This window comes from Euleptes europaea, chromosome 9, assembly GCF_029931775.1.
Source record: "Euleptes europaea isolate rEulEur1 chromosome 9, rEulEur1.hap1, whole genome shotgun sequence".
Taxonomy (NCBI): Eukaryota; Metazoa; Chordata; class Lepidosauria; order Squamata; family Sphaerodactylidae; genus Euleptes; species Euleptes europaea.
In genome coordinates this window covers 16,011,974-16,023,789 of record NC_079320.1, presented here as the reverse complement: position 1 = coordinate 16,023,789, position 11,816 = coordinate 16,011,974, and the positions used below count along the sequence as shown (strand labels likewise).

Genomic DNA, 11,816 nt, shown 5'->3' with positions numbered 1-11,816 from the left:
ATAGCAACTCTGGACTTCTCTGGTGGTGTCCCATCCGAATACTAACCAGGGCTATCCCTGCTTAGCTTTTGAGATCAGGTTAGGCTGGGTCATCCAGGCCGGGGGAAAAGCCTGCAGGACTAGCTACTTGAGACAAGCTACTCCATAAGGGTATTCCATGCTGAAAGCCGGCTTGGTGTAGTGGTTACAGCATCTGACTAAGTTTGAATCCCCATTCTGCCATGGAAGTTCACTGTCTCTCACCATCACAAACCTTGCTGGGTTGTGATTGCGAGGATAAAACAAGGAGGGAAGAATGATGTCGGAAGTTGTTTTGGATCCCCATTGAGGGGAAAAGTGGGGTGCAGATATCCAATTAAATGAGGCTGGAATGAATAATTTGGAAGGCAGATGTTAATTTTAAGGTGGCGTGTTGTATTCATTAGTTTCATATATATCCCATCTTTTGTCCACTGTTGAACTCAATATGGTGTATGTAAAATCCCTAGGTAGTCTCTCTTACAGGCCCTGACAGAAAGGATGCTGGTTCATGTACCTTCAAGCCCATAACCCGGTACCAAAAAGGAGAATTAGAAGTCTCCTTCTTTTGGCAAAGACAAAAATCCTCGAGTTGATTTGTTTTCTTCACTGAACAAAGAACAAAAGAGTTAGATGGAAGAGGGCACCAACTTGGCCCAGATCAATCAATTCCAAACAGAGTTCCTCGCATCCAGGTTTTAAGACAGACCAAACTTTTCATAGTGCTCTAGTGCAAACAGGAACATTTTCCGGAGAACATCTTGGTTACTGTATCTTGGAAGGGTCAAGGTTTGAAAACAGGTCCTGGCTACAGGATACCACTGGTCTGGATCTTCTTTTCTGGCATCCTCAATAGTGAACACGAACCTTTCCATCCCTTGACTTGGAATGCGGTCCGTTCCTGTAAGAAAAGCTGAGGAGACAATACAAATTGAATAAAGGACAGCCGGCAAATATCTTTAAAATGGAGTAACAAAGATGTACGTGGAAGAAGAAATGCGGACCTGCTTCAAGTGTAGGGATGTGAGTATAGAGCAGAGAAGCACAGATGCAAACAGATAACAGATATGCACCCAGAAGCTCAAGTCAATCACAGTTATGCGTGTTTGCCATGTGCAATCTCCCTTAAATTAGTTAATTATTTCATAGTTTTATCCCACTTTTCTTCCAAGGACTCAAGGAGGGGAGGGGAATCATAGAGTTGGAAGGGACCACCAGGGTCATCTAGTCCAACCCCCTGCACAATGCATGAAACTCACAACTACCTCCCCCCACCCCCGCATATCCCCACTGACCCCTACTTTATTCCCAGAAGATGGCCAAGGTGCCCTCCTTCTCATGGTCTGCCTAAGGTCATAGAATCAGCGTTGCTGACAGATGGCCATCTAGCCTCTGCTTGAAAACCTCCAGGGAAGGAGAGCTCACCACCTCCCGAGGAAGCCTGTTCCACTGAGGAACCGCTCTAACTGTTAGAAAATTCTTCCTAATGTCTAGACCGAAGGATGATGCATTTACTTATATCCTCCTTTTCTCCCTCACTGGGGTTCAGCGCAGCTTAGTACATAATTCTCCCGTCCTCCATTTTCTCACAACAACCTGACTAGCGATTTAAATCCAATCCACCCTGGTTTGGAATCAACATAGCTTAAAGACCTATTCCAATATGAAAATCTTCTGAGGCTCTGCTTTGGGGAGCCCCTCCCTTCTGATGAGTGGCAACCTGGGAGAAGGACTTCTCAGTTGGAGCACCAAACCTGTGGCATTCCCTTCCTAGGGGCACTTGTTTGTACTCTACTTTCACTGACTTTTGCCAGTGGGTGAAGACTTTTTGTTTTAGCTAACATTCCCTCAAAGACCTCTTCTTCCTGCCCTATGTTTTAATTGTTGCATTTGTTTACTTTTATGGTGTGTTCTAATGCTGTGTTTTTAACTGATAGTTGCCTTGGGGGCCTTGATGGGAGAAAGAGTATAAATGTTATAAATAAACAGCAGTAATCATTGTTGGTTTTCCGAGCCATCAAATGTTAATTTCTTGCATATGTGGTGGCATTGTAATAGGGCAGAGTTCTTTCAGGACTTGATAATCGGAATAATGTCTATGGCTTTTGGAATGAATTTGTAGAAAACTATTGAACTTGTTCTGCTTAATGATGTAGTGTTTATTCCAAAACAATATCAGACTATTGCATTATAGCTATTAACAGCAGCAAGGTTGGTTTTTTGCCTAAGTTTGGAAATCAAAACTTACACCCTCAAAGAATGACTGGTTGAATAAAGTAAAAAAGATATACATATATTATTTAAGTTAACATTACTCCAAAGACCGCAAGGCATTGAATGAGTCACAAGGACTTGGGATTTTGTGATTCTGAAAATTGGTTATCACATACAAAGCCCTTCATGGCCTTGGCCCCTCTTATTTGCGGGATTGGCTCTCCCCCTATCCTCTGCCACAACATAAGAAAGGCCATGCTGGATCAGACCAAGGTCCCTCAAGTCCAGCAGTCCATTCACACAGTGGCCAACCAGGTGCCTTTAGGAAGCCCACAAACAAGACGACTGCAGCAGCACCGTCCTGCCTGTGTTCCACAGCACCCAATATATTCAGCATGATACTAGAGAGAATAGGTATGCATCATGACTAGTATCCATTTTTCTCATGTCAGCAGGGGCTTCTGAAAGTACCACCCAGTAAATGGGTAAAATCAACAACTGCTCATACATGTGCTTTCTCCATTGTGGCTCATGCCTTGTGGAATGGCCTGCCCAAAGAAGTCAGGAAAACTTCCACTCTCAGGGCTTTCCACAAACTATATAAAACTGAATTATCCAAGAAGGCTTTTCTGCATACGGTAACACGGTTGCACTGTATAAAATGGTGCACAAACTTATTTGGATGAATGATTAGGGACTGGGTCTATACTGCTGTGTATAGCTTATTGTAAACAGGATTCTATTATGTAACTTTTGTACCGCTTAATGTGTCATGTTAATACTTATACTATGGTTCAGTTCTTTCGGGTGGGTTCCAAATCTGAATAAAATCTGATTGCATTGGTTACTGAATGTCCCATTTTGTTGATTGTACCGACTCACTATGTGTAATCTGCCTTGAGTCACTGTGAAAAAGGCGGACTATAAAGAATGAAAATAAATAATTAAATTGATGGTAACTCTTTTTGGGCTATAATATGAGATTTGATTTTTCTCTTTATTGTTATAGTTTTAGTGATGTACCATTGTAATTTAAATTAAAATCAAAAATGTAAATAAACAATAAAACAAATAATTAATTACCGAGAAAATCCTTCTTCTTTTCTTCTGGAAGGTCATGAAACACGGCCCAAAAATTCTTGATTGTTTCATCTGACTCTTCATAACCATTATACTTTGCATTCTGTCACAGAGAATAAAAGTCAGTCCTGCTCTATTAATCCTTTAGTATCTTTTTATATAAACAGATATTCATTGCCCAACACATATTCAACACAGATAGTTAGGTCATTGGTATGTCTTTTTAAAAGGAGCCACTCCACACATTACAAACTGGCAAATCCAGATTTGGTGAACAAGCGTATGCTTGTCAGAAAGCTGAGGACAACCCCAGCTGCCTATTGATCTGTCAGGTCTCAAGGCCCCAGGGGATTCTGAACTTGAGATGCCAGCACCCATTTCTAGCCAAAGGAAGGAAGATCAGCTTGATCAGCACAGTAAGCCTCTTAACACCAATAGGCCAGAAGAGGCCAGATAATACTCCCTGATCCCTGTATGAGATTCCAGGTCAGGCTTGTTCACTTGTATGAGGGGACTGTGTGCTGTGTAAAGATCTGCTGAGGGCTAGCCCAAGACATCCACCAACGAGCTACTCTATGCAGTCCAAAAGGCACATCCCAGAATCCTTTGTAATGTTGCAGAGCATGCTGGGACATGAACCATGGCTCAAGTAGTGCTTCACCCATGCCTGTGAAAATACTGCCATCCCAAGAGACACTTGGATTGCTTCCACAAATGAAGCCATCCTTTAGGCCTGCCCCTTTCAGAGTATCAATGCAACTCATACACCTGTCTGTTCATATTTCCTTGAAGACTTGAAACAACTACTTCTGAGGGTTAAAGTAGAAAGTGCTAAAGCAGGACTACAGCTGAACATCAAGAAGACAAAAGCAATGACTACTAGGGAATTACTCAACATTAAGGCTGACAATAAAGAAATTTAAACTTTCTATTCCTTGGCTCCATCATCAACTATAAGGGAGATTGCGACCAAGAAATCAAAAGGGGATTGAGACTGGAAAGGGCAGCCATGAAGGAGCTAAAAAAGATTCTGAAGTGTCAGGATGTATCACTGGAGACCAAGTTCAACTTAATTCATTCCATAGTATTCCCTATTCCTATGTATGGTTGTGAACGTTGGGCAAGGAAGAATGCTGACAGGAAGAAAGTAGATTCCTTTGAAATGTGGTATTGGAGGAGAGTGCTACTTATACCGTGGACTGCCAAAAAGACAAATCAGTGGGTTCTAGATCAAATCAAGCCTGAACTCCTCCTAGAAACTAAAATGACTAAACTGAGGTTTTCATACTTTGGTCACATTATGAGATGACAAGTCACTGGAAAAGACAATGCTAGGACAAGTTGAAGGCAGCAGGCAAACAGGAAGACCCAACATGAGATGGATTGACTCAATCAAGGAAGCCACGGCCCTCAATTTGCAAGACTTGAGCAAGGCTGTTAATGACAGGACTTTGGGAGGTCATGAATTCATAGGGTTGCCATGAGCCGGAAGCGACTCGACAGCACTTAACACACACACACACACAACCTCTTTAACAGATCCATAGCCCAATACATGATTGAGCATAAATGTGATGACAGTACACACTAAGCCCTACTCATAATACAAGGAGCTAGTTGTTATTGGTGGAGATTATGTAATACATCAGGTACACCAAGCATGCCTGAAGGTAGCAATAAGGACCTGTGCAGAAAGAGTCAAAACAGTAAGGACTGCAATACAGATGCTTCACTGCCCGATTCTATAGAGTAAATTTCACTGACTGGCTAATTCAGCCACGGATAAATGCACACTCTAATGCACACTCTGTTTATGTCCATCATTACCTTTTCTAGTTGTTCCCAATTGTATTTTGTATGGCCAAGTAGAACAATCCGGAGCTCAACAGGAAGGAAGACTTTCCAATTTTTAGCTGGGCAGCCTCTTAAAAACCCACACATGAAATCCTTAAACTGCTCCTCGACGGAATCGTTGAATATGTAATTCACGTATGCATCAATGTATTCTTTTCTGTAAATATAATGATTTACTAGGTTTATGGATTTTTTTTCCCTGGCAAAATATCTTCTTTCCCCCCCTGGCAAAATAACTTCAAAACAATGGCCTGAATCCCACAGATCTGAGCCACCAATGGTGGCAACCTTCGTCTTGTAAAAGCCACTTTCCTCTGATGCAAGAAGCTTTTCTGCTAGTGGAAAAGCCTCTTGCACTTGAGAAAGGCACCTAGCACCGAAGCGAGGGGTCACTGTTAGCAGAACAGATCTGCAGGATCTGACACAATAAACCGCCCTAATCATACATCAACTCATGAAACAGCAGTTCATATTTCACAATTCTTGCTTTTTAAGCAACTACTGTCAGGAAAAAAATTGTTTAAAAGGAACAGGCAATTCTGCTCAGCTTCTTGGCCACCCATCTGCTCTAGCATAGCCGCTTAACATACTAAGCAATGAACCAGGAAGTCCCTGGTTTGAATACAATTTCTACCACTAGGTAGCTCTAGGCCTCTGAGCTTCAGCCCTCTATCCCCAACATGGGGTTAATAATAGTGATCTTCAGTCAGCAGTAGACTGGGAAGTGAAAAGGGCATTGGAGGAAGACAAGCTGAGAGGCCCATGTGGTGCTACAAGCCAGCGTTGCAGGGTTCACTCGGTTCAGCGGTGCAAACAGTGAGCAGTAGCTCACACATTTCTCCCTCCTGAAACCTGGCAGCAATGTGAGAAAAGACAAATGGTGAACTGATACCAGTCACCATTGCCGATGAAAGGTCTGAGCCAAGTGGCTATGAAGCTCCCTGGGTGACTCTGGGCCAGTTACTTTCTCTCTGCCTAACCACCTCACAGGGTTGTTGTGAAGACAAAAGGGAGGTGGGGAGAAAGATGTTATGCTGCCCCAAGTTCCTTGGAGGAGGAGGAAGAAGAAGAGTTGATTTTTATATGCCGACTTTCTCTACCACTTAAGGGAGAATCAAACCAGCTTACAATCACCTTCCCTTCCCCTCCCCACAACAGACACCCTGTGAGGTAGGTGGGGCTGAGAGAGCTCTTAAAGAGCTGTGACTAGCCCAAGGTCACCCAGCTGGCTTCATGTGTAGGAGTGGGGAAACAAATCCAGTTCATCAGATTAGCCTCCGTCACTAATGTGGAGGAGTGGGGAATCAAACCTGGTTCTCCAGATCAGAGTCCACCGCTCCAAACCACTGCTCTTAACCACTACACCACGATGGCTCTTCCAACTTCCTCTCTGCACTGTGAATTATGTGCATAAAGACTGAAAGCTTTGAAAGTCTCCATCTAGTGTCAGGTAAAGGCCTTCCTTCAGTCTCCACCATGCCTCCAACAACAAGTCTTGGGCCCGTGAATCTACTGACAATTTTGGTGTGTTGCAGGAGGTTCCAGATGTCGCTCAAACAGAGATAAACTATTTGCACCTTACAATAGTTTCCATGCTCCATATCCTAGGACTATATTCATTGTCCATATATGTAGATTTATATTAGCTCTGGGATCTCAATCTTTGCTCTGCCCCTGTGACAACAAAGGTAGGTGCAGAACTGGTATGGAAAGGACAAAACATCCTGAGATCCTTTCCAGATTATCGAAGCTATAGGTGCTGACAGAATACTGGGCCAGCACTTAGTAGCTTTAGCTCAAAGGCAATTTAAGCCTCCCATTAGAAAATATCCCCCATCTTTCACCAAAAGTCTCCAATTGCCATTGAGTTTGAAAATATCAAGGTTTGGCCTGGAAGTTGTCAATGAGGGTGTTAATGTTTGGGCTTGATTTGATGTTACCTTAGCAAAAACATACCCAGAAACTTGAATTGGCTGGGATAAGAACATAAGTACATAAGAAAAGCCATGCTGGATCAGACCAAGGCCCATCAAGGATAATGCATATGCTGGGGTAAAACAGCATTTACTGGACAGAATTGTCAGGAAAAAGGAGTGCTATCTCTTCTTGCATTCACTGTTTGCACATTCCCCTAACGCTTTTTTCGTAAGTCCCTTCCTGCTTCAGAGCCTGATCGGAGGAGGTGGGATGGATGACCAGCAGGAGAGACCTTTGAAAGGAGAAGGATTAAGCACATCCCTCCCCTGCCAATTTCCCCCTCCCAAGGTCCTGCATCAGCATTATGAAGGACCACATGGATAAGAACATCACGTTCCACCCAGACGTAACAGTAATCTTAAAATAAACTGAAAACATGGAACCTTGCCTGTTGTACTTAGTGACAGGAATGTTGGCACCGTTGTCTTTCAATTCGACGGAAACTTTAGATCCTCCTTCTTCTTTCATTACCTCAATAAGGAGAGAGGTAAAAACAAAGCTAGTGTGGATCATGAAGGCATTATTATTATAATTTATTTCATTTATACTCTGCCTTTATCCCCAACTGGGACCCAAAGCAGCGTGCATCTTTCTCCACTCTTCCATTTGCATCCAATTTTTATACATTCTGAATGCCGTGTGCAGGCACATCATCAATCTGATCAGCATCACAAATAAAAGTGGCTTGCCCACTTGTGTAAGCAGCAAATCAGGCCTATGAAAAGGGCCTTAGTATGTCCTTACTGTGAAATCCAGCATCATGATTTCCAAGATGTCATCGTATTGCTCATCCAAGACTGCTTGAAGACACCTAAAGGGCAAAACAGCAAAGTGAAATACACTGAACACATTTGCTTAGGAATACTTTAAATCAGAGATCCCCAACCTTCTTGCAATTCTGAGAAAGAGTGGTGAGCGCCACTCCAAAATAGCTGCTGTAGGAGCTGAAGCCGAACCCAAAATGGTTGTCTCAGGAGGTGGAGCTGCATGGGACCCTTCCCTCCTCAAACCTCCTGGGAAGAAGGAAAGCCTGAAGGGGAAATGGAACCACACACTGACTGAGGAAAGTCCCGGTGCTTAACAATCCTCCTGATCTTCCAGCACAAAACCCGTTCATTTGAATGAGGGCAGCCAATAACAAGCCTTGCCTTACAATGACCCCACCACCCATTTCCTGAAATGTTTGGCAGGTGCCAAGGGAAGTACTGGTGGGAGCCAAGCTACCAACGGGCACCATGTTGGGGAACCAGCTTCTGACTAGCCGTATAATCCTATGCAGTTACTCCAGACTTTTTTTTTTGTCATCAAGTCACAGCTGACTCATGGCAAACCCATGGGTTTAGCCTAATTCTGCACAGGACTGCACTGTAAGCATGCTTAATATTGCAGCTTAACTATGCAGTTACGTTACAGCTCTAATACCCTGTTCCTACAGAGAAAGTTTTGCCAAAGTGAAGGACCATGTAAAGTCCACATGACTCTGAACATAAAAACACAGAAAGGACACTTCACCCAATATTCATTTTACAACGTGAGGATCTATGGAATATTACTCCACAGACAGATGACACGGTGTAGTGGTTAGAGTGTCAGACTAGGATCTGGGAAATCCCAGTTTGAATCCCCACCTTTTGCCAGTCACCCACTCTCTCAGCCTAACCTACCTCACAAGGTTGTTGTGAGAGTAAAATGGAGGAGATGAGAATGATGTAAGCCACTTTGGGTCTCCAATGGGGTTAAAGGTGAGATATAAATAAAGTAAAATAAACTAAACAAACAAATAAAAATACTCCTCACCTTCCTTCTACAGGGGAGAGCTCTTTCAAATCTTCCAGAGTCACTGGAACATTTGTCATCTTCTTGAACAGAGCGAGAGGGAAAGGGAAGGCAGCAATCTTCTTATTATAGAGCGCCATTCCAAATAGATTCCCAATCAGAAAATATATGTCTTCCTCTGCTGGTGCCTAGTTTGAAAATTCGGCATAAGTGCAAAGCAGGGAATTAGATGCTTGAATGGGCAAAGAGGATGTCAAGTTATAAACAGCTAGGTTGAGTCCAGAAGCACCTTACAGACCAGCAAGACTTTTGGGGGCATAGGCTTTCAAGAGTCAATGTTCCCTTCGTCAGATAGGGCTTGAATCTAGCTGTTCTACTGCAGACCAGCAAGGCTACCCTCTGAAACTAGTAATTGCAAGTTTTTTAAAGCCCTCCAGTGGTGAAGCAGGGAATGATGACTGCAGGGGCTGAGGCAAGAAAAATACAGGAAAAACTGTTGTGTGAATGCTTTGCTGCTGCTGTGGAGGCTTCATCACCATGTGGAGAATCATCACCATGTGGAAGCAGCCAAAGAGACGATCTTGCATATATTTAGCGGATCATTGGTCCATCTAGCTCAGGACTGTCCATTTTGACTAGGAGCAGCAGAGGGTCTCCCTATGGGAACTAAAAATTCTTTGGAATTTTATTTATATATTTATTAGGTTACACAATACAATGGATAAAAAATACTGAGTCTGGACTGCAGGATACATATAAAATCACAAGTATAAACCATTACAAAAATAATCAATACTGATATGTAAAATATAAATGGCCAATAGACCATACACGTTTCAGCCTGTTGGGCCTTCCTCAGTGGTCAAATTATATAACACATGATTTTTCAAAAACACATCCAGAAATGCACTTTACAAGGTATTTTATCTGAAATTGGTAAACCTGATATCCTGTGTGGCTAGATGTGATTTAATAACACCAGTAAGAGGTCTTCCAACATTTCTACAGATTTTGTCACTTGATGTTACAACACATCTGGGGACATAATTTTTTCCCATCAGATACTTGTGTGAGCAAATTACCAAGTTGAAAGATATTTTATTGTGTACACCTAATAAATATATAGGAGCCCTGTAGCGCAGAGTGGTAAGCTGCAGTCCAAGCTCTGCTCACGACCTGAGTTCGATCCCGATGGAAGTTGGTTTTAGGTAGCCAGCTTAAGGTTGACTCAGCCTTCCATCCTTCCGAGGTCGGTAAAACGAGTACCCAGCTTGCTGGGGGTAAAGGGAAGATGACTGGGGAAGGCACTGGCAAACCACCCCGCAAACAGAGTCTGCCTAGTAAACGTTGGAATGTGACGTCACCCCATGGGTCAGGAATGACCCGGTGCTTGCAGAGGGGACCTTTACTTTTTAAACAAATATATACAAATATTTTAAAATAATTTTTAGTTCTCTGTCAACAATTAGGTTCCCTGTACTTTTTTTGATTTGGGTTCGTGTCCCCGTTCCCCCCCCTTTGGTTGATTCCCTATAGGAAACCTGAGATTGTTTATCTGGAGATTACAGGGATTGACCTTGGGACCATCTGCGTGCAAAGCACACACTCTACCACTGAACTGACCACTCCCCGACAGGAAAACAATCCCCTTTTGGTCTTAATGGGAAGACAAGGGCACCACTGAAAGTCACAACTCACGACCTCTGGCATACAAGGCCAACTCACTGACATCTGATAGGCTGCTACTGACATGCTGGAGATCCAACCACAGATCCCCCAGCATCGCATCTGGTTTCACCCAATGTAATCCTCAATGTAATACATTGCAATTTGCAAGACCTGAGCAAGGCTGTCAAAGATAGGACATTTTGGAGGACTTTCATTCATAGGGTCGCCATGAGTCGGAAGCGACTTGATGGCACGGAACACATACACAATCCTGGATGCTAGATCAGAAAGACTGGCCTCGGATTCTGCAAGACATGTTCTTCTAGTTTAAGTAACTGCAGCATGAAAGCAGAACCATCTTACCTGGCTGGAAAACCAAATCAGATGGGACTCTTCAAACTGCTGAAAAATCTGTGTTTCTGGAGCACACAGTTCCCTTACGAGGATTGTAAAGAACTCTTGGGACGGCCCTCCATCATCAATTCCAGGTTCTCCAATGAAATCCACCTGAGGAACCCAAGAATAGTCAGATTATTTATACTAACTTAAGCATATTTAACAACTGAAAAAAGAAATATGTATCTTACTTTTTTGACTTTACTTAGGTCCACAAAAGCGCTGTCCAGTTGCAGCCGACTTATGACAACCCAGTAGGATTTTCAAGGCAAGAGACTAACAGAGGTGGTTTGCAACTGCCTTCCTCTGCATAACAATACTATTATTCCTTGGTAGGTCTCCCATCCCATTACTAGTCAGGGCTGACGCCACTTAACTTCTGAGATCTGATGAGGCCAGGGAGCCAGCATGGTGTAGTGGTGAAGAGAAGTGGACTTCAATCTGGATAACCGGGTTCGATTCCCCACTCCTCCACATAAAGCCTGCTGGATGACCTTGGGCCAGTCACAGTTCGCTCAGAACTCTCTCAGCCCACGGGGAGGCAGGCAATGGCAAACCACCTCTGAACATCTCTTGTCTTGAAAACCCTACAGGGTCCCCATAAAACAGCTGTGACTTGATGGCACACATGTGCGCTTACACAGAGGTCCACAAGGTGGCAAACATCAATTAAAATCACAATAAAACAGAAAAATAAAAATAAAAAAGAAAGAAGAGTTGTTTTTTTATATACCCACTTTCTCTACCCCTTAAGGAAGAATCAAACCACTCCTCCACTTAAGGAAGAATACAATCCCCACTCCTCCACATGAGCGGCGGAGGCTAATCTGGTG

The 11,816-nt window shown here is 43.2% G+C and overlaps 1 protein-coding gene across 1 annotated transcript in view; it reads right to left on the bottom strand.

The window, feature by feature from the left end:
• Nucleotides 1-716: 716 nt before the first annotated feature.
• Nucleotides 717-11,816, bottom strand: part of LOC130482465 (E3 ISG15--protein ligase HERC5-like) — a 59,269-nt gene continuing 48,169 nt past the window's right edge. The window contains exons 18-24 of the mRNA XM_056855190.1: nucleotides 10,951-11,094; nucleotides 8,941-9,107; nucleotides 7,888-7,954; nucleotides 7,527-7,614; nucleotides 5,140-5,318; nucleotides 3,316-3,415; nucleotides 717-931 (exon numbers count right to left, since the gene is read on the bottom strand). Of these exons, the coding sequence (XP_056711168.1) occupies nucleotides 717-931; nucleotides 3,316-3,415; nucleotides 5,140-5,318; nucleotides 7,527-7,614; nucleotides 7,888-7,954; nucleotides 8,941-9,107; nucleotides 10,951-11,094 (960 nt within the window). The remainder of the gene's footprint in view (nucleotides 932-3,315; nucleotides 3,416-5,139; nucleotides 5,319-7,526; nucleotides 7,615-7,887; nucleotides 7,955-8,940; nucleotides 9,108-10,950; nucleotides 11,095-11,816) is intronic.